This window comes from Cervus elaphus, chromosome 12, assembly GCF_910594005.1.
Source record: "Cervus elaphus chromosome 12, mCerEla1.1, whole genome shotgun sequence".
Lineage (NCBI taxonomy): Eukaryota > Metazoa > Chordata > Mammalia > Artiodactyla > Cervidae > Cervus > Cervus elaphus.
This window is the reverse complement of record NC_057826.1, coordinates 74,560,680-74,583,781: the sequence shown is the minus strand read 5'-3', so window position 1 is coordinate 74,583,781 and position 23,102 is coordinate 74,560,680. Positions and strand designations below refer to the sequence as shown.

At 40.7% G+C, this 23,102-nt stretch overlaps 1 protein-coding gene across 9 annotated transcripts in view; it reads left to right on the top strand.

Moving 5' to 3' along the window:
• The window catches only part of CHD8 (chromodomain helicase DNA binding protein 8), a 60,388-nt gene that overhangs the window by 11,829 nt on the left and 25,457 nt on the right, over positions 1-23,102 (top strand). For 4 of the 9 annotated variants that reach the window (XM_043919476.1, XM_043919472.1, XM_043919474.1 and 1 more), the window contains 8 exons: positions 7,551-8,608; positions 9,501-9,872; positions 10,608-10,993; positions 12,103-12,217; positions 18,115-18,297; positions 18,382-18,450; positions 18,820-18,875; positions 22,486-22,603. In XM_043919476.1, the coding sequence (XP_043775411.1) occupies positions 7,766-8,608; positions 9,501-9,872; positions 10,608-10,993; positions 12,103-12,217; positions 18,115-18,297; positions 18,382-18,450; positions 18,820-18,875; positions 22,486-22,603 (2,142 nt within the window). In that variant the 5' untranslated portion in view covers positions 7,551-7,765. Of the gene's footprint in view, positions 1-2,198; positions 2,296-7,550; positions 8,609-9,500; positions 9,873-10,607; positions 10,994-12,102; positions 12,218-18,114; positions 18,298-18,381; positions 18,451-18,819; positions 18,876-22,485; positions 22,604-23,102 lie in introns of those variants that run through there. The other 5 variants (XM_043919480.1, XM_043919477.1, XM_043919478.1 and 2 more) reach the window with 3 other exon arrangements.

Below are 23,102 nucleotides of genomic sequence, written 5' to 3'. Positions count from 1 at the left end.
GTGGCATTTATTTCATTGGACATTTGTCACTATTGTCATAGTCCCTACTCTTCCTGTCTCTCCACATGTATACACAAATGTACTCCTTCCTGTTTAGGTTCTTTGAGAGTGAAGTGAGTGAAAGTCACATCCAACTACTGGAGTGGGTAGCCTTTCCCCACTCCAGGGATCTTCCCAACCCAGGGATCGAACCCAGGTCTCCCGCATTGCAGGCGGATTCTTTACCAGCTGAGCCACAAGGGAAGCCCAAGAATACTGGAGTGGGTAGCCTGTCCCTTCTCCAGCAGATATTCCTGACCTGGGAATCAACCCGGGGTCTTCTGCATTGCAGATGGATTCTTTACCAACTGAGCTATCAGGGAAGCCTCCTTGAGGGTAGAGATTGTCTGATTCATCTTTGGTTCTTTAATGCTACTGTATTACTCTGTATATTGTATGCTCAATAAATGTTGAGATAACGAACAGGTATTTGGTATGGATCCTAAAGGATAAGTAAGATTTTGAGAAAACAAAGAAATGGAATAAGAATAACATAATTTGAAGGCAAGTATACTAGCTAGGCCCAGATGAGAAAAAATATATGACAATATTGTCTGTTTTGGCCAGCATATAAGTGTATATGTAGAATAGTGGGAAATAAGACCAGAAAGGCAGGGAGTTTCCTGGTGGTCCAGTGGTTAGGACTTGGCTTTGCCACTGCCTTGGCTCTGGGCTAAGAGCCTGCAGTCCCCGCGGTGCAGCCAAAGAAAAAAAACAAACAAACAAACAAAAAAAGACTGGAAAGGCAGTGTGGTCTTAAGGGTTATGTTTTAAGTAACAGGGAATCTTTAAAAGTTTTTAAGCAGGTGACTGATTTGGCCATCCTGTATTTTAGGAAACTAATCTGATCAGAAAGAATTAGTAGGGGGAGAGATCAGTTACGAGGCTTCTTTCTGTTATATGAGCTGCATAAATGAAGTGGCAGCAGAAATAAAGTGAGAAAGATGAATCCTAACTTTGCCACTTAGTTTCGTGGTTGTATCACTCAACTCTAAGCCTCGGTTTTCTCATCTGTGCAACAAGAGGACTGACTTGGTGGGATTGGGAAGCCGGCCAACTCCACTATCTGTGATACATTTTCACCAGAGCCAATGGGACTGGGCAAATAGTTGAAAAGTGGATACAAGAGGAGGTTTCAGATGTAACTTTGAATTTCGAGCCTGAGTGAATGGGAGAACAGTATTGCTGTTTACTGGAGTGGGGATTGGGTGTCCCTAGCATTAGTGGTAAGGCGAAGATCTTTAAAAATAGGAGATCTAAGGCTAAGTAGATCTTCCTAGTTTGAATCATAGAGCACAGAAAGTAGGATTTCAGTGTTGAGAGTGGTTACATTTCAGGGGAAATTAGTGGTCAGGAGGTAAGCAGCTGTTTTTATTAACAGTTTACTTTGAGGGATTTAAGCTTGTGCCGTCATTCTGGGCTTGCCAACCCTCGGGAATTAGAGTGGTCTGAAGTGGTACTGCAAACTGGACACTGGCCCATCTATCAGATGGGATGAGCAGCGAGGTGAGGGCCAGGGCCCAGGTTTGGGGGTTAGGAGTAGGTGTGTGTTTTGGAGGGGGAGGGCTTTGGAATTGTCCGTGGATACCTGCGATTACTTTCAAGAAAGTGGTACTGCTGTTCAAGGGTTAGACTATCAAGAATGCAATTTGGGTTGCGGCAGAGAGAGCGCTTCATCGTTGAAGAGTAAAAGGGCCCCGTCTTCCAGCACTTGGGCTGACTCACTCCTCTGATGGACGGAAGATGTGGCCCCTTTTAATGGGTCGTGGGATAAGGGAGAGTCCCCACAGCAGAGGAGCTGACAGGACTAAGAGGCAGGGGATTCAGAGGGAGGCGGAGTTGGCCTAGTGTGGAACCCTCTCTCCCGAGTGTACGCTCTTTGGTGTGCAGAAAAGAGTGTTGGTGGTGGGGGAACTGAATCTCCAGGACTAGTTTCCCGCAGCCTGAGACCATTCCTCTAGCCAGGCTCCTTTTTTTTTTCAAGCAAGCTGCAGGCTTCGCCTCGGCCCTGGAAACCGGATAGGCCTCTCCGTGCGCTCTCAACCTAACCCCGCGGTGGCGGGGGAGGGGGAAGCTCTGTTTAGTCCCACCCTTTGCGCTGTTTTGCGTCTTTGCGCCTGTGGTGAGTGGCAGCGGAGAGTAGCCAATAAGGACGTGGGGCGGGCAGGAGCATCAAGTTAGGTTGCGCAGGAGGAGGGGGAACTGGTGCTGGAGAGACAGCGAGAGGGGCGAACCGGCCCCCCACGGCCGCTGCAGGTAAAGGCACCTCTATTACCCTGCTGGGGTGAGACACAGCTCCTTTTCTCCTTCAGGGCTGGCCGGATCTTCCCGCCTGTAGCTTCCGCCCTAACACTGCTCCCACCCGGGCATCCACACCCCCCCACCCCGCATCTTCCCGTCTTGGCCATCCCCACCCTGGGGGGCACCCCACTAGCTCACTCCCTCAAGTGCATGTACTTCATTTCCATTTTGGGGGCTCCAGTTGCCAGCAATCTCCCGTCTCTGCTGTGTGGGCCTTACTGGCACCAGCACTGGCAGTATGAGCAGGTAATGTACCCGGGTCCCCGCCACCCCCGCCTCCAGTCGCGTTTCCCTCTCCATCAACCCCGTACTTCCTTACCTTGCCCCTTCCTTCTTCCGCAGGAGTACAAAATTTCTGTACTTTCTCCCTTACCCCTTGAACGTACATACATGGTTTTAGCATTCATAGTAGCCTATTTTGCTTTCCCTGTTTATTCAGAAGGACTCACTTTACCAGCCATGTTTGCCCCAAATGTCCATACTCCTGATTGAGGTGGGAGTGCTTTTTCCTTCAGTAACTGGGAAAACAAACAAAAAAAGAGCAGCCACACATTTGGCAATGAGAATGGTGAAGATAGAGAAAATGGCCTAGGATCTCCGTATTCTTGAGGAAATCTCCTGAGTGGCTTCAAGTTAATAGCTCCATTTCTTATGGTCTGTGTCCTTCCATCCTGATCCTTTGCTGACCCTAAGTTGTGATTCCATTCACATAGGATGTTTATTTCCCCTTTCTTTATAAGACTTAAGACCCTTTGGGTCTCACAGATGTCTCCATGGTGCAGTTTTTAAATCCTTTTCTTTTAAAATTATATTGACTATCTTCATTTTAAGCCTTCTGATTTATTTTACTTTGAAGATATCTCTTCTGATTGCTTCTGTCTATCTTTTGTTTCCATAAGGTGTTTATGTCTGCCTGCCTGCCAGTGATCCTCTTGAAAGGATACAGTTTCCAATAACAAGATTAATACTTTGAAGTAAAATAGTTTGTTCTTTGAGCAGTTAGAGGTTAAGTGGTCATGGCTGGTACTTTGCAAAGATGCAGCCTTCCCCTCCCCCAAAAGGTCATTTGTTGTCATTATGCCATTCATCTGTTGTCTTCTAAGAGGATGGGCAGTATAGAGAAATCTGTAAATGGAGAATGGATATCTGTAGGTCAGTTTATGTCATTTTATGTATTAGGCAACTGGGCTAGTTTTTCTTGCAGTGTTTCTCATCTATCATAAACAAAATGATGAACTTCCTTTTGAGAGGCCATAAGAAATCTTATCCCATCACAGAAGTGTTGATAATCTTTCCAAACCAGGCATGCTTCTTTCTCCGTCCACACCTGCGCTGCGTCCCCCCACCGCCCCCTCTGCCATGTTGTCTTTTACGTATCCTCACAGGCCAAGAGATACGGTCCAGTTTTATTGAATATAAATAGTGTAAACAGTGAGATCGTTTCCATTTGACAAATATAAAATTATAACATTAAATGTACATTTTCAAACTTCACATACCTTCCATCTCCCAGTTGAGAATCACTGCTTTGTTGAAAGGTATGGGGAGATTGAGATTGAAAAGTATAGAGTAGAAGTAAAACTAAGTCCTTTATGATTGGACAGACAAGTTGTTTTTGAAATGGACACGGGTACCAGGAGGCACATAAAATAAAAACAGGATAGTTGGGACTCTAGATTTCTAAGAAAACGCAGCAGAGGTATATTAAAGGTGGTAAAGCTGCAGAAAAACATCAGTATTTACTTATTTCAAGGGGGAGGAGTAATTTCTCATTAAAAAAGAAGGTGAGCTGAAGGGCTGTTATATAAAGAATCTCTCTGGCTTGTTATCTGAAAGTTTTAGATGGATAGCTTTGAATTTTAACCTTAACTGACTAGTTAGTTCTACTTCCCTCATATCCCACACCCGCCACGCCCCCCCCCCCCCCCAACTGTAAGTTTTTTGTCATTAGTCTACTGTTAGTTTGGAATTATGGAAAATGTTTAAGTACAACCATCAAACTGTCTTTTGAGCATATGCATATGTTTCTCTTTGGGTCAGTGGAAGGTGAAGGCTGGCTTTTCATTCTCAATATGATGAAAGTCTGCTATGAGTTCTTTATCTAGGGAGTTGCTTTACTTAAGGTTATCTTAAGGGTTTCATATATTTGACTGCTTAACATTTTTTTATTTTTGTTACCAGGATTTGAATTATGGAAAGAGAATTCATGAGGTAGATGAACTTGGTAGAATAGCCAGGATGACCCATAAGTAAGAATAGAAGGAGGAAGTAAGAAAGTTGGAGGTACATTTGGAGAAGGTTTATTCTCTTGAGAGTCAAGGACAGATTTAAAGATGTGAGTTTAAAAAAGAAGCTATAGACTAGGATTAAAAACTTCATATATGATGAATTAGGTCAGTAGGGGTGAATTGATGGAATGGGACTGAGAAGTATTGTGACTTGATGGTGTGGCATTGTCAGTGGTGAGGTTTTTTTTAATTACTGGGCCTTGACTCAACCAGGAGAAGCAGGAATTTGGCCCCAAAATTGGAAAGGGAGATAAACAAGTACATTGACCTTTAAGAACTTAATGCTTGAGTCACGTGGAAATAAGGAAATATTTCAGAAGCTGTTAACCTGCTTTTCCCCTTAAAAAATGAGATCTCTCTCTCTCTCTCTCTTTCTCCTTGAGACTGGGCTGTTGCAGAGGGAAGAAAGAGCATTTTGGTGAATAAATAGCAAGGAGTCATGGAAAGGACAGAATACTCCATGGAAGAAAGGCAGGTTATAAACTCTTACCAGTGTAAACTTCTAGTTAGTGGGAACTTTCACTATATTTTTTGTGTGACACCTAACTTAGATATTTAGTGTAGCTTCTCTGACAGTGAATAGGAGGTGAAAAGATAATAGGTAGCAAAGTAGGGCATAACTAGAAAAAAGATGATGGAAGTGTAGAAAAAATTTATAAAATTATTGAGTAGATTTTCATTAAATTAAGAAATATCTATAACTCTTCTGAGATCACCATTTTGAGTAACTCTGGGGCAGGCATTAGATAGGAGAGGCTGGAATGAGCTTGTGGAATACTTTAGCCAGGAATGGGAAGTGATGCGGACCTTGGTTGAGATGTGAAGGGGTACAATTACTGAAGCTAGAAAGATCTTGTTTAACATTGGTGGCAATGCCATGTATGGTTTGTAATTTTGATGTGCCAACTGCTGATGAGTCTGTTTCTTATCTATATCTCAGTTTCTGGGCTACTTACCCACATTATATTAATTTTACAGGGATAACTGGAATGGGTTGAGGAAGAGGGAAAAAAGCTTGCGGTTTGTGTGGAAAAGTCTTCAGTCTAGTCTGTTCTGTGTCACTGACAAATTTCTTCTCTGGTGTCTTCTAAAAGTAGGAGAAATGGTGTTACCGAAGCTTTCCTGGATTGACAAATATTGATATCATATACAGAAAGCAAATACTACATTTTCATATAGTTACATGGTGACATACTTAAAATTCCTTGTCTTAGTTTTTCCTTTTTCCAACATTTTATGTACTTAAAAAAGCCCCACATGTGGACTTTGTAAACAGTTTCAGTTATTTGTGGGACAGTTTTTCAAGATAGGAAGTTTTCTACTGTCTCATCTTAGAATCAGGGAATGCCAGTTAATTTCTCTAAGAACAGAATGGTTCATTTCAGACACCACAAGCACTTATTTTAACTCATTTAAATTTTTTGAATAGCTACTGTGTATGTGATATTCATCTGGCACTTTAGAGATCTACAGATGAATAAGATATGGTCCCCACCATTCAGGAGCTCTTCTGTCTTCGAGAAAGAGGAGCTGGGCCACCATGCAGGGTTGTGCAGGGTGTGCATTGCACATGTTCATTATCATCACAGATAATATGTTTAGTATGACAATTTTCCAGCAGATGGCAGACAAGCATCTTGAGCAGGCAGCTTTTTATAATTTGCACAAAGGAACCTCTTGGGCCTTCAGAGGAAATGGACAAGAGACTTATCATTTTAATAAAATGTTAAATATAAGTGCTTTAAATAAGGAACAGACAATGTTGTGGGTGTTTAAAGAAGGTGAGAGTTTCATAGGTGGCTCATCAGTAAAGAATCTGCCCATCAGTGCAGGAGACATGGGTTCAATCCTTGGGTGGGGAACCCACTCCAGTATTCTTGCCTGGGAAATCTCATGGACAGAGAAGCCTGGTGGGCTATAGTCCATGGGGTTGCAAAAGGGTCAGACACGACTTAGCGATTAAACAACAAAGAAGATGAAGGGACTGAGTCATCACAAATTGCTCGCCTTATGGAGGTGCAGGACTCGCCTTACTGAGTAGACTTTTGAGGATGTTAAAGATATTAGCTGGAAGAGATGTTTGTGGGGAGGGTGATAAAGATATTCCAGGCAGAAAATACAGCAAAATAGGCAAAGTCATGCAGATAGGAATGTCATTAAGGGAATTGGATTATCTGTTTGGACTGAAATCTAGGGTATATATAGGAAGTGATGAGCATACAGGAAATGATGAGAGTGAAAGTTGGAAACATAAACTGGAACATAATTGTAGAATTCTTTGAATCTTTTGCCAGAGAAAGTTTTGATCTTAAATATGAGAAAGCGGGAAGGGGACCTAATAACAGAAGCACAATGTATAGATTCACTGATTGGTGAACTAAAGTTTGTGAATCTTCCTGGGTAGAATTATACTATAAACTTAGTGAGATTATCCAGTAAACTTGGTTAACGGTGTTTATTTTTACCAGTAGTAAGTAGAAGTATCGGAATTATAAGGAAAAGTTACAAAATCCAGTATATCCAGAAGCCTCTATCTGTATTCACTGAAGTATTGCTGATATATTGTTAAGTTCTGTCAACTTAAGAATCTGAAATAGAAAGTGAATGAATGTTACATTTCCTGTTCTGTACCTAAGAATGATAATTGTGAAAAGAAGTGGACAGAGACAGTGGAATGATCTTGACAGACAGAAGCTTCAAAGTGTGTAGGTGTAAGAGCCCCGAAAAGGGGTTGGCTTATTTCTTTTTTTCTCTTTTGGTTTCAAAGCAGAAATGTGGATGTTCTTTCTGCTGTGTCTCTGTCCTCAACTTACCTCACATTTCCCTCTCCTCTTACTATTTTGATGCTATTTGATGTTACGGGTAGAAATTTTCCCTGAGGTCACCTCCTTTGCTTACTTGTCATTTGTCTTTCTGCAACAGGAGTTCCATCATCTTCCTCTGAAGACCTAGCCATCTTGCTCCATGAAGGTCAGGACAGTCTGACATGCACTTGTTTCTTGCCTCTTTACCTGAAGAGTAGTCCTCTTCCATTGTGTACATTTTTTTCTTAATAGGGGAGGGGAGGGGAGAGCCAGTACCCCCCCTCCCCTTCCCTCCTTAAACCTTGGGGAAGTAACCCCCATTGCTTTCCCAAGATGGCAGACCCCATCATGGATCTGTTTGATGACCCAAATTTATTTGGCCTGGACTCTCTGACTGATGACAGCTTCAATCAGGTCACACAAGACCCTATTGAAGAAGCCCTTGGACTGCCAAGCTCTCTGGACTCCTTGGATCAGATGAACCAGGATGGTGGAGGTGGTGATGTGGCGAATTCATCAGCAAATGACTTGGTCCCCCCACCAGAGGAAACAGCCCCCACAGAACTTCCCAAAGAATCAACAGCTCCAGCTCCAGAATCTTTAACCTTGCATGATTATACCACTCAGCCCGTCAGCCAAGAGCAGCCAGCCCAACCTGTCTTACAGACACCAACGCCAACACCAGGACTTTTGCAGGTCTCCAAGAGCCAGGAGATCCTGAGCCAAGGGAATCCTTTCATGGGTGTCTCTGCCACAGCTGTCTCCTCCAGTAGTGCTGGAGGACAACCACCTCAGTCTGCCCCTAAGATTGTTATCCTTAAGGCCCCACCAAGCTCCTCAGTCACTGGTGCCCATGTGGCACAAATTCAGGCCCAAGGTATCACCAGCACAGCTCAGCCACTCGTGGCTGGCACAGCCAATGGTGGAAAAGTCACTTTTACCAAAGTGCTAACCGGCACTCCCCTTCGACCTGGTGTTTCCATTGTCTCTGGTAATACAGTGTTGGCCGCCAAGGTCCCTGGGAACCAGGCTACTGTTCAGCGCATTGTCCAGCCCAGCCGACCAGTAAAACAGCTGGTCCTACAGCCAGTTAAGGGTTCAGCTCCTGCTGGAAACCCTGGGGCCACAGGGCCCCCACTGAAGCCTGCAGTTACACTGACCTCTACACCCACCCAGGTGACTTGAGTGAAAGGGGGAGGTGAATTTTGGTTTAGTAGAGGGCCCAGCAACTGTGTGAGAGCAAGCACATAAAAGCTGTCTCTAGGAAATCTGCTTAAATTCCATCTTTACTTTGTATCAGTTAGTGTTGATAGCCACCTTATTTGTTACTTACGAGGTGAAAGCAGTTAGTGTTAATGCATTTTTTGAGCTCTTACTACATATTTACACTGTGCCTAGCTGGTGCTGAACAAGATAGACACAGTCCCTGTCCTTACAGAGCTCACCATCTGCCAGGAAATACAGACCTTAAGCAAGAACTCACAGTGATGGATGATATAAAGTTATACGAGTACTATAGGATGCAATGGGAACAAAGAATCATTTTTGAAAAATATGTGTACTTATATTTGCAAGACTTACAGAAACTATGTGTATCTTTCCTGTTCTTATTATTAAGACTGTCCTCCTCCAGCTTTGCCCAGTGAAAAGACTTGTTTCTTTTATAAGAAAATAAAGACTCTAGCCTCTGAATCAAGGGTCAGAAGAATTTGGAGGAGGGGAAGACAGTGTTCAGATAAGTAGGGCTGGTGAAGAGAAGCTCTGAGAAGGTGGATTTTTAGTTCAATATAAAGACTTTTATTCTAATAGATTTCTAAAAAATGGAATGACTGCCTTAGAAAATAGCAAGCCTTCCAGCAGTTTTTCAAGAATAGACTTGGTACCCACTGGGCAGAGGTTATAGAAAAGATTTATTAGGACAGATGGGAAGATGAACAAAGGGGATTGTACGGTCTTTTCTGGCCCTCAGTTTTTATAATTCTAGGATGAGGAAAATTGGTGTAAATATTAAGGGGTCTACCCTTCTTTAATGTCCTGCCTCTCTTGCAATTTCCTCTCTTCACTCTAGGGTGAATCGAAACGCATCACGCTGGTCCTCCAGCAGCCACAGTCTGGAGGTCCCCAAGGACACCGGCATGTCGTGCTAGGGAGTCTACCAGGCAAGATAGTGTTACAGGGCAACCAGCTAGCAGCCCTGACTCAAGCCAAGAATGCCCAGGGGCAGCCTGCCAAAGTAGTAACTATACAGCTGCAGGTGCAGCAGCCGCAGCAGAAAATCCAGATTGTACCACAGCCTCCATCATCGCAGCCACAGCCCCAGCAGCCACCCTCCACCCAGCCAGTGACTCTCTCCTCCGTGCAGCAGGCCCAGATAATGGGACCAGGACAGGCCCCGGGACAGAGACTTTCAGTACCCCTCAAGGTGGTACTTCAGCCACAGGTGAGACTTAACATGCTGAGTTAAGAAGGCAAACACGCTCTTAGTCCCCTGACGTTATCCTCAGCACCACTCACTGTTGAATGTGGGGCCAGTCTAGATTCATATCTCTGAAGTGAGATGCAGGCTTTTTCTTTCACCCATGGGAACTTTACTTTAATTATATCATGAAAAGATTTGAGGGTTATTGTTGGGTTTGGGTTAAGAGATGATTTGTCTAGTATTTGTCTTTAAATTGTTTTATTTATAATCTTTTCCTGATATCCTTGTGAGATGAAAATGACTGGAAATAACCCCTCATCTGAAAGATAAATAGTCTTGAAGACGTCAAGTGCTTATCTATCATTCCTCCCCTACCCCCCCCCCCCCGCCCCGCCCACCGCCCCCAGGAAGATAAAGGTAGGACAAGAATGGAATTTGAACTTTTTTTACTAGCCTAGACACCAGTGTTATCTGTATTGTTTGGAAATTTTACGGAATTGTGGAGATGAGTATTGACGTTAGAAGCATGGCTAAAGAATATTGAAAGTTAATTTGGCACAGTTGCCTTTTCTCATCCCCATCCCACCAAAAAATACTTTCTAAAAAAGCGTGCCTCTGGGTTCAGAAAGACTTGATATAAGTGTCATTCTTAAGGAATTAGAGAACTAACGTGTCTAGCCTGTGTGCTTCAGAGCTGTTTTATTCAGGTCATTTAACTATAAGCATGTTGAAATTGTAGTGTCTTTATTTCTATAGGCTGGCTCTTCCCAAGGGGCCTCTTCTGGGCTCTCCGTAGTTAAAGTTCTCAGTGCCAGTGAAGTGGCAGCTCTGTCCTCACCAGCAAGTTCTGCTCCCCATACCGGGGGCAAGACAGGGATCGAGGAAAACCGTAGACTGGAACACCAGAAGAAGCAAGAGAAAGCAAATCGGATTGTAGCAGAGGCCATTGCTAGGGCCCGTGCTCGGGGCGAACAGAACATACCTCGAGTCCTGAATGAGGATGAGCTGCCTAGCGTTAGGCCTGAGGAGGAAGGTGAAAAGAAACGCAGGAAGAAGAGCAGTGGGGAGAGGCTCAAGGAAGAAAAGCCAAAGAAGAGCAAAACATCTGGTACCTCCAAAACCAAGGGCAAGAGTAAGCTAAAGTGAGTGCCACCCTTTGCTGTTTTGATGGGATATTTGGGGAGAGCACATACATGTTTAAATTCCTGTTTTTAAATTTATGCTGTATATAGCAGTTACAGAGTTCAAGGGGATCAGTCATAGAAATTAGTAAGTCCTTTCTTTTCTCTGTCCCAAGTGAACATCAAGGCCTGGGGAAGACAGCCAGTCTTGAGTTAGGGGTTATGTGTAAAAGCTGTGTGCTTCCTGATTTTCTATCACTGTAGTATGAAAGACTTCTCCCTAGCCCCCTGTGACCCACACCGGTAAAAGAGAGCTGCTGCAGACTTAGCTGCCCTGTTCTTGCATTTCATATGTGAACTGGAGAAGATTTCAGCAGCCACTGTCAGCCTTAAGCAGTCTTGACAGAACCATGGCTTGCCACATAACTTGCCACAACTGAGTGTGCTCTCTTCCTTCCATGCCTTGTAGCTTCACTCCTTTCTCTCTAGCGTCTACTCCCTGAGATGCTTCAGGCTTTGTGGTGTAATTATAATAGTGCTTTATATTTGTACAGGGTTTTTTAGCTTAAAAAAGCAAGTTTCATATCTGTTATTTAACTTGATCTTCAACAGCTATCACACTAGGTTTTATCATCAGTGTTTGCTAGTTAGAAAACTAATGCCGAGCTAGTGACAGAACTGGAACTCAGACGAGGCCTTGTAATTGTTAGTCAGGAATTGGTTCTGCTGTGTTATGCTGCCTTCATTCAGGTATCTGTGAATACAGTGGTAGCAAAAATTTGTCAAATCTGATGTAAAAGCCAGCTGGTAGTTTAGAAACCCCAATATCTTCTTTTTTTTCAAACACCCTACTCCACAGTTATGTGTCCCCACACTGAGTATCTCTAGAGCATTGGAGAAGGCAATGGCAGCCCACCCCAGTGTTCTTGCCTGGGAAATCCCAGGGACGGCGGAGCCTGGTGGGCTCCCGTCTATGGGGTTGCCCAGAGTCGGACACGACTGAAGCGACTTAGCAGCAGCAGCAGCAGCATGCCTGGAGGCTTCATATGTGATAGGTTAGATTAATTGTATTTTCTACTTCTAAGTTTTCCTTGGCTTCACTGTAACTGAATTTGGTTTTTCCCTTTTAGCACCATCACTCCTGTGGTGGGAAAGAAGAGAAAACGTAATACCTCATCTGATAATTCAGATGTAGAAGTCATGCCCGCACAGTCACCCCGGGAAGATGAAGAAAGCAGTATTCAGGTAAAAGAATCCCTGAAACCTTCATGAGAAGTCCTGTTTACTTCTGACAGGCAGACCAGGAATAGATAATGAGAGACCATGAGCCTATGCATATTTCAACAGGTTTTCTAAACCGGAGGTAGGCCTAAAAAGTAAAAGAGGCAAAACCTGGTCATGGTCATGTCTTAAATTTTATTTATTTATTTTTTTAGGCAAAACGTGTATTACTCTAAAAATGCATATTACTCTACAACAGTCATTTTCTCAAATTCCAGTGTTTCAGAGACTAAACAGACATGCAGTTATTCTGCAGTTGTTGTTTTGAGTATGATAGTACTTTGGTCTTTCTTAGAACAGTCCAGGGGGGCACTCTGTGTCCCCTTTCTGATGTCTGTGTCAGAAGCTTTCTCTATCTCTTTTATACTTTGATAAAACTTTATTACACAAAAGCTCTGAGCAATCAAGCCTCGTCTCTGGCCCCGGATTGAATTATCCTCCAGAGACCAAGAATCCCAGGGTCTTTCGTGGTTCAGCAACAACCTTTCACACTGGTCAATATATATCCCTTATGTTATTACAAGATTTATTTACCATGTCTTTAAATTAGATGTGATAGCAGGCAGCTAAGGCCCTGAAACTTTGGTCTTATTATTATATTATTATTGTTTTTTGTTTGTTTTTACCATTCTAGGTTTTTGGTTTTTTTTTCCAAATGACTTGGTGCTTTTTTTAGGGGAAGGCTGCACTATCACCACTTTCTTCTATGTTAATTGCTCTTTAATCTTCTCTGTGTTACCTTTTTGGCAATCAACATTCTCTTAGTTAAAAAAAAAAAATCTAATTTCATTAGATTCTCAAAAAAAAAGAACAGTCCCGCTGTCCCTTGTGCCTTACTTCTTCTACACTTTAGGGTTTTGACTGTGAACTGGGGTGCTTAAGGCACAGTGTTTTTGCTACCTTTTAAAGCTGAGAACCATTGGGAAGAGAATAAAAAAAGCTGGATCAAAAGAACTTTAGTCCTCTGTCTCTGTTGCCTTATGGTACCATCTTTGACTCTAGTTTCCAACCATGGAAAGAAGAAGCTATTAATGATTCAGGGTACCCATAGTACTTCTGAGTACCTCTAATGGGACTGGCTAGTTTATTTAGCTATATCTAAATTCCTTATCTGAAAGTGGAGGTTTGGACTAAACAAACCTCAGGTGCCTCACTAGCTATCAGTACTTTATAAGTGTCTCCCCTCTCCCTTAATATATATTCACTGCACTGACAAACTGAATCTTGGGTTCTTCTGGGGGATGTTAACGTGAGGACAGCCAGGACATTTTTGAAAAGGAGAGTGAAACAAAAGCTAGATTTAACAGACATTAAAGTATATTATGAAATTATAATTGCCAAGAGTTTAAAGAAGAAATAGCAGAGTGAAAAATAAGAGTCTCGAAACAGATCCAAATAGTTTTGAGATGTTACTATGTGAGTTAAATGGCCATTTAAAGTCAGTGGAGAGAATTGCGTGGTAGTCCAGTGGTTAGAACTCCGCACTTTCATTGCTGAGGGCCCAGGGCTCACTCCCTGGTCAGGGAACTGGGATACTGCAAGCCACATGGTGCAGCCAAAAAAAAAAAAAAAAAAGGAAGATAATAAAATCAATAAAAATCAATGGAAAGAAAGATTATTTAACACATTATGTTAGGATGATTACTCATTTATGAAGAAATAAAACTGGATTACTCTTTAAGAAAAACAAATTCTAGTTTAATCAAAGGTCAAAATGTAAAAATTGAAATCATGGACCTTTATAAAACATGAATGATTTTTTTTAAATAATTAAAAAATCAGGTAGGTCTTTCTAAGGAGGGTATTAAAATTTCCAAGTCATAAAGGGAAAGACTGATATATTTACTATATAAAAACTATGCATATGTAGCAACAACAAAAAATGCTCTAAATAGCATAGTGTTTAAGACCAAGACCATTTCTTGGGTTCTCATGTTAACTGTATTATTTACTAATATTGTCACTTCAGGCAAGTTTACTTAACTTTGTGGTGTCTCAATTTCTTCATCTCTAAAATACAGATAGTAGTATCTGATAAGTAGGGTTGTTAGGATTAAATGTAAATGTTTACAAAGCACATAGAACAGTGTTTAGGTAAGAGAGCATAGTAAGAGTTATATATGTTTGTTAAATAAACAGTTAAATAAAGTGTTATATAATCAAAACACAAAGTGAGTATGGCAGAAACTATCACAGTATTGTAAAGTAATTATCCTCCAATTAAACATAAAATTAAAACACAAACTGAAGGTGAATCTTTGTAATACAAGAAATACAAGAATTAATAAAATTTAAAAAGTGGTATATTAATTTGCTAAGGTTACCATAACAAAATACCACAGACTAGATAGTTTAAACAACAGAAATTTATTTTCTTACAGTTCTGAAGGCTAGAAGTCCAGGATCAGGAGGTCTGGTTACCTCTGAGACCTCTCTCCTTGGCTTGCAGAGGACCACCTCCTCACAGTGCCTGCACATGGTCTTTCCTCAGGGCGTATATCCCTGTTGTCTCTGCATATGGCCAGATTCCCTCCTCTTTTAAGGGCAGTAGTGCCCACCCTAACTTAATCATCTCTTTAAGGCCCTGTCTCCAGACAGTCATATTCTGAGGTACTCGAGGGTTAGGATTTTAACATAAGAATTTGAGGAAACACAATTAATTGACCTAATTGTGTTTCTTCAAATACCACTCTTGGCAGTGGAGACCTCACAGTCCCCCAGTTCTCCTCCCCGGATGTAACTTCTGTTATTACTTTTGTGTATCCTTCCAGAAATATTCTTTACTTTCACGAGCACTCTTAATTCCACTTCCACTCCATGTAAGTATTCCATCCCTATTCTTCTGTACTGTGCTTTTTTCTCTAACAGTGTATCTTAAATATAGTTCTATATTAGAAAAGATAGATCCAGCCCATTCTTCCTCACACTCTTTTTTATTATGAAAAATTTGAAATATTTACACCAAAGTAGAGAAATTATTTACTGAGGCCCCACGTTCCATCATCCCAGAAGGTTCCCTTGTGCCCTCTTTTCAGTCATTTCACCATCCTCTCCCCTCGTCTCCCCATAGGCAACAATTGTGCTCATTTCTGTTAACCATAGATCAAACTTAGCCTGTTCTTAAACTTCATGTAAATGGAGTCACATAGTATATACTCTTGGATATCACCTTTTTCAGCATAGTGGTGTTCAGAATTATTCATGTTGATGTATCAGAAGTCCATTCCTTCTTTTTTTTCTTGAGAAGCGTTTACTTTAGGAATATACCAGTGTTTATTCATTCTATTAGACATTTGGTTTGTTCCAGTTTGGAGCTGTTTTGAGTAAGGCTGCAGTGAATAGTCTTAGTACATATGCTTTGTGGACATAGGTTTTCATTTCTCGTAGCTAAATAGCCAGGAGTTGATAGACTATGGGGTAGTTAAGCATTTGACCTTTTAACCTTTTAAGAATCTGCTGCCTTCTGAAGTGATTGTCATTTTACACATCGACCAGCAGTGAGAGTTCCAGCGCACATCTTCACTGTTCATTCTTGTCAGTCTATCCCATTCTTTTTATATAGTTCTATAGTATTCCATTTTTTGACTATAGCATAATTTGTTCAATCCAACCCCTGTTGGTGGGCATTTAGGTTTTCTCTAGTCTTTTACTACCACTGCGGGCAGAGATTTGTTGTTCTTTGTTGTTGTTGTTTAGTTGCTAAGTTGTTTGACTGTTTTGCAGCCCCATGGACTGCCAGGCTCCTCTGTCCATGGGATTTCCCAGGCAAGAATACTAGACTGTGTTGCCATTTCCTTCTCCAGGGAGCCTTCCTAACTCAGGGATTGAACCCACGTCTCCTACATTGGCAGGCAGGTTCTTTAACCACTGAGCCACCAGAGAAGCCCACAGAGATTTGTATACATGTACAAATTTATCTGTAGGATAATATCTTTGAAGTGGAATTGTTTGGTCAATGGATATTGTCAAATTTTGTTCTATAGAAATTTTCTTCATGCCAGTGTGTACTCTCACCAGCAGTGTATGAGTTCCTATTTCAAATATTTGATCAAACTCTCAGATTTTTGCCTCTCGGTTAGATGCGAAAAAAAAAAAAGTATCTCAGTTTAGTTTTCAGTTGTAACAGTTTTATTGTGAGTGTGAGCATCATTTTACATTGAAAGCCATTTGTGTGTTTTTTTCTACAAAAGTTGTCTATTCATGTTATTTGCTCATATTTCTAGTCTATTGATTTTTTTTTCTTAGTTGTAAGATCAAATTAATCAGTCGATTGATCAGAAACACCTTTCCTACTCCATGATTATTTAAAGAAAAAATTTCTTCCACATCTTTTAGAAATTTTGTCTTTTTTTAAACTTTGAAATCATTCAATCTTTTTATAAATTTGTTTCTTATATCCTCTAGATGTTTTGTTTGGCTAGTGGTTTGTTTTCAATCCCATTTATAGAATAATCCACTTTTTCCTCACTGATTAAAAGTACTATTTTTATCATGTTCTAAATCTACCTAAGTATTTTAATCTGTATTTGGACACTATTTCATTGACCTGTTTATCACCTCTTAGAGAGGTACCAAGCTGTGTTAATCAGTATAGCTTTATACTGGTTTTAAAATCTGATAAAGCCAAGTATACCTTTTCATATTTTTATGAAATATTTCCATTTTTCCATTTCATATTTCCATTTGAAATAGGAACTCATACACTGCTGGTGAAGAGTACACACTGGCATGAAGAAAATTTCTATAGAACAAAATTTGACAATATCCATTGACCCAACAATTCCATATTTTATTTATTCTTAGACGTTTAGTTCTCTGTTGAATTTTAGAATCAACTTATCTAATTTAAAACTTTTGTTAAATTTGTTTTTCAAATTTATGTGATTGGAGAGGTGTTATATATATATATATTTCATTGTTTATTCAACTCTTTTAATGTCTTGTAGTGTTTTAAAGTTTTCTTCACATAGATTTTTTGGATTTCTTACTAAATGTAATACTTAAGATGATCTTTTTTCATAAAATGACTTTCTTTTATTGTATTTTCTGGCTTAGTCTCTGTAAGAATGCTGTTGATTTTTAAAAATTAACTTTATGCCCAGCAAATTTATCAAATCAATTTTAGTACAATTGATTGTACTAAATTGTACTACTAACTACTAAAATTGAATTTACAAATCAATTTTAGTAGTTCTGCTTCTAATGACTCATTTGATTTGGGTTTTTCCAGGGGTTATAATCATTACTGAAAAATAATTTTTTCTCTCCATCCTTCCAAATTTTTATCATGAACTGCACCTGTTACTGAGATTATTTAATTAAATTTTGCTCAACCACTTGAAAGACTGAGGTAGATCTGAAATTCATAGATATGGAAAACATCTCCAAGAAAAATGTTAACAAAAAGTAAGCAGCAGAACAGTACATGCTGTATGATCCTATTTATTAAACCAACAAAACTTTAGAACTAAAATAGACAAACAATTAGAAACAATGTTTTTGTACCAGTGGACTTCAGGGCTGCTCCTGGTGTGAAGTTCATTGCACCCTGCAGGTAGAGAGTTTAGAGAGTTCTATTTCAGTTTTTCAGAGCCTCTTGCCAATAGTACCCAGGTTACTTTCAGATGGATTCAGATACTATAATGAAAGAGTTCAGGAAATTAATATATACTCAGTACATAGAATAAGTTACATGGTTTAACATCACACAATTTGATAAATAAGCTCTTTATCATCTTTTGGTTTGATTTTTCCTAGGGAGTTTGGAGTCAAATCTAAGTACATGACTATAGGCAAATAGTTTTAAAGGTTTTCTCTTTGGGAGACCTAAGCAGTTGTTTTGACTGTTTTTGCCCCTGTAGAAAAGACGCTCGAACCGCCAAGTGAAGCGGAAAAAATACACAGAGGATCTGGATATAAAGATCACAGACGATGAAGAGGAAGAAGAGGTGGACGTGACCGGTCCAGTCAGAGCTGAGCCTGTCCTTCCTGAGCCAGTGCAGGAACCAGATGGCGAGACTTTGCCTTCCATGCAGTTCTTCGTGGTAAGCTGAGAACTTAAGCAGTTTGAGATGTGTGTCTTGCTGCTCACAATCTCTTTGTTCGACTGACTGCATCTTTTCCTGCAGGAGAATCCCAGTGAAGAAGATGCTGCCATTGTAGACAAAGTGCTTTCTATGCGTATTGTGAAGAAGGAGGTGAGGCCTGTTTTCAATGTTAGCCCATAATGCTACAGTTACAGGCTTTATGTAATGAGCACCTTTGGATGTCAGTCTATATCGCTACAATGTAGTTACAAGAGAGAGTGGAGGAAAGTTAGGTGGCAAGTAAGAACTGTCTTATTGCCCCTTCTTTCACTTATCTGTTTAAATCCAGAAAGGGCTTATTTTCTCCAGCTATCAGGCTTCTAGCATTGAAATACCAGATTAAGTTCTTTAATCCTTTAGTCAGTGATATATCCTGGATGATACATATTTTATTCTTGGTATGAAAGTCTACCACGTGTGTTAAAATTAAGGATTCTCTTTGACAAATGAGTTATTAATAACTAATTTCTTTCTTCCCAGCTTCCTTCTGGACAGTATACTGAAGCAGAAGAATTCTTTGTCAAGTACAAGAACTAGTACGTGATCTATGAAAAAAAGCTTTTCACCCCAAATTCCACAGGGTTGTAATAAGTTCTCCCGTATAGCTATCCTGGTTGGGAATGTGTCCCCCCCCCACACTTTTTTTTTTTTTAAATAATTTTCATCACCCAAATTGTTTTTAGTGAGGAAAATGTCTGTTCAGAGAGAACCTCAGGAATTGACTGATTAATATTTGCCTACAGAAAAGTGGGGGTAAGGGTGGTTCCTGATAAAATCCCTTGTAATCTTGACATTCAGTTCAGTTCAGTTGCTCAGTCGTGTCCGTCTCTTCACGACCCCATGAATCGCAGCACGCCAGACCTCACTGTCCATGACCAACTCCCAGAGTTTACTCAAACTTATGCCCATCGAGTCAGTGATGCCATCCAGCCATCTCATCTTCTGTCGTCCCCTTCTCCTGCCCCCAACCCCTCCCAGCATCAGGGTCTTTTCCAGTGAGTCAACTCTTCACATGAGGTGGCCAAGGTACTGGAGTTTCAGCTTCAGCATCAGTCCTTCCAATGAAGGACCCAGGACTAATCTCCTTCAGGATGGACTGGTTGGATCTCCTTGCAGTCCAAGGGACTCTCAAGAGTCTTTTCCAACACGACAGTTCAAAAGCATCAATTTTTCAGTGCTCAGAATTCTTCACAGTCCAACTCTCACATCCATCCATGACCACTGGAAAAATCATAACCTTGACTAGACGGACCTTTGTTGGCAAAGTAATGTCTCTGCTTTTTAATATGCTATTTGGTTGGTCATAACTTTCCTTCCAAGGAGTAAGCGTCTTTTAATTTCATGGCTGCAGTCACCATCTGCAGTGATTCTGGAGCCCAAAAAATGAAGTCTGACACTGTTTCCGCTGTTTCCCCATCTATTTCCCATGAAGTGATGGGACCAGATGCCATGATCTTAGTTTTCTGAATGTTGAGCTTTAAGCCAACTTTTTCACTTTCCTCTTTCACTTTCATCAAGAAGCTTTTTAGTTCCTCTTCACTTTCTGCCATAAGGGTGGTGTCATCTGCATATCTGAGGTTATTGATATTTCTCCCGGCCATCTTGATTCCAGCTTGTGCTTCTTCCAGCCCAGCGATTCTCATGATGTACTCTGCATATAAGTTAAATAAGCAGGGTGGCAATATACAGCCTTGACATACTCCTTTTCCTATTTGGAACCAGTCTGTTGTTCCATGTCCAGTTCTAACTGTTGCTTCCTGACCTGCATACAGTGTTCTCAAGAGGCAGGTCAGGTGGTCTGGTATTCCCATCTCTTTAAGAATTTTCCACAGTTTATTGTGATCCACACAGTCAAAGGCTTTGGCATAGTCAATAAAGCAGAAATAGATGTTTTTCTGGAACTCTCTTTCTTTTTCGATGATCCAGAGGATATTGGCATTTTGATCTCTGGTTCCTCTGCCTTTTCTAAAACCAGCTTGAATATCTGGAAGTTCACGGTTCACATATTGCTGAAGCCTGGCTTGAAGAATTTTGAGCATTACTTTACTAGCGTGTGAGATGAGTGCAATTGTGCGGTAGTTAGAGCATTCTCTGCAATTGCCTTTCTTTGGGACTGGAAAGAAAACTGACCTTTTCCAGTCCTGTGGCCACTGCTGAGTTTTCCAAATTTGCTGGCATATTGAGTGCAGCACTTTCACAACATCATCTTTCAGGATTTGAAATAGCTCAACTGGAACTCCATCACCTCCACTAGCTTTGTTCGTAGTGATGCTTTCTAATGTCCACTTGACTTCACATTCCAGGATGTCTGGCTCTAGGTGAGTGATCACACCATCGTGATTATCTGGTTCGTGAAGATCTTTTTTGTATAGTTCTTCTGTGTATACTTGCCACCTCTTCTTAATATCTTCTGCTTCTGTTAGGTATATACTATTTCTGTCCTTGATCAAACCCATCTTTGCATGAAATGTTCCCTTGGTATCTCTAATTTTCTTGAAGAGATCTCTAGTCTTTCCCATTCTGTTATTTTCCTCTATTTCTTTGCATTGATCGCTGAGGAAGGCTCTCTTATCTCTCCTTGCTATTCTTTGGAACTCTGCATTCAAATGGGAATATCTTTCCTTTTCTCCTTTGCTTTTTACGTCTCTTCATTTCACAGCTATTTGTAAGGCCTCCTCAGACAACCATCTTGCCTTTTTGCATTGCTTTTCCATGGGGATGGTCTTGATCCCTGTCTCCTGTACAATGTCACGAACGTCCGTCCATAGTTCATCAGGCTCTCTGTCTATCAGATCTAGTCCCTTAAATCTATTTCTCACTTCCACTGTATAGTCATAAGGGATTTGATTTAGGTCATACCTGAATGGTCTAGTGGTTTTCCCTACTTTCTTCAATTTAAGTCTGAATTTGGCAATAAGGAGTTCATGATCTGAGCCACAGTCAGCTCTCGGTCTTGTTTTTGCTGACTGTATAGGGCTTCTCCATCTTTGGCTGCAAAGAATATAATCATTCTGATTTCGGTGTTGACCATCTGGTGATGTCCACGTGTAGGTCTTCTCTTGTGTTGTTGGAAGAGGGTGTTTGCTATGACCGGTGTTTTCTCTTGGCAAAACTCTATTAGCCTTTGCCCTGCTTCATTCCGTACTCTAAGGCCAAATTTGCCTGTTACTCCAGGTGTTTCTTGACTTCCTGCTTTTGCATTCCAGTCCCCTATTAATGAAAAGAACATTTTTTTGAGGTGTTAGTTCTAAAAGGTCTTGTAGGTCTTCATAGAACCATTCAACTTCAGCTGCTTCAGCATTACTGGTTGGGGCACAGACTTGGATTACTGTGATATTGAATGGTTTGCCTTGGAAACGAACAGAGATCATTCTGTCATTTTTGAGATTGCATCCAAGTACTGCATTTCAGACTCTTTCGTTGACTATGATGGCTACTCCATTTCTTCTAAGGGATTCCTGCCCACAGTAGTAAATATAATGGTCATCTGAGTTAAATTCATCCATTCCAGTCCATTTTAGTTCGCTGATTCCTAGAATGTTGACATTCACTCTTGCCATTTCCTGTTTGACCACTTCCTTTTTTTTTTGTTTGTTTGACCACTTCCAGTCTGCCTTGATTCATGGACCTAACATTCCAGGTTCCTGTGCAATATTGCTCTTTACAGCATCGAACCTTGCTTCTATCACCAGTTACATCCACAACTGGGTATTGTTTTTGCTTTGGCTCCATCCCTTCATTCTTTCTGGAGTTATTTCTCCATTGATCTCTAGTAGCATATTGGACACCTACCGACCTGGGGAGTTCCTCTTTCAGTGTCCTATCATTTTGCTTTTTCATACTGTTCATGAACAGTATGAAAAGACAAAATCATGACATTAAGACCTTGCTACTCAGTGTGATCCATTGACCAGCAGAATTAGCATCATTTGGGTGCCTGTTAGAAATGTGAACTTTCAAGCCAACTCTAGACTAAGTGGTTGGTGTACAAAATAAAGTTTTAAGAGGCACTGATCTGATAAGAGACTATCTCTCCATTGAAGCAGCATACTCTTAGGTCTGCTTTTGGCTAATCTCCTCATCTCAGACATTAACTTACCAGTTCCACTTTCTCATACCATGGCTGACTATTTCCATCTCCTTTAGCTCCTATCTGCACTGTGAATGGGCCACCATCTCCCAACTGGAGAAGGATAAGAGGATCCATCAAAAACTAAAGCGCTTCAAAACCAAAATGGCTCAGATGAGACACTTCTTCCATGAGGTAATTAGGAATCAGTATTGCTTATCATTTATTTCATAGAAGCATAAATTTCTGGGGTTATCCCTGACAGATTGTTCAAAAGACTTATAGTTGCTTTATATATATGGGTATATAAGTTTCATTTCGATCATTGGACTCTCCTTATTTAATGGCCGTATGGTTTGTTTTACCAGGTCTAAATATGGTCTTTTTCTAAGTTATAGAATGTTTTGAAATTGAGTTGTTTGATATTCATGAAGTATTTTCAAAACAGATGATAAACTATCTGTCCACTTCAGGGATTCTTCTCCCTCTGTTGTCAGTCTTTAGCAACTGCTGGTATCTGTAGACATAAGCAACCATATCATTAAGAGGGAACATTTATTTTCTCAAATTTCTAATCCAGTATAATTAGAAATAGTGATAAAGGAACTTTAATATCTTACATCCAGTGTTACTACTAGTTAAGTACTGGAGCATCTGTGAGAATCTCTTGAGCTGTATTTTAACACTCTATTTT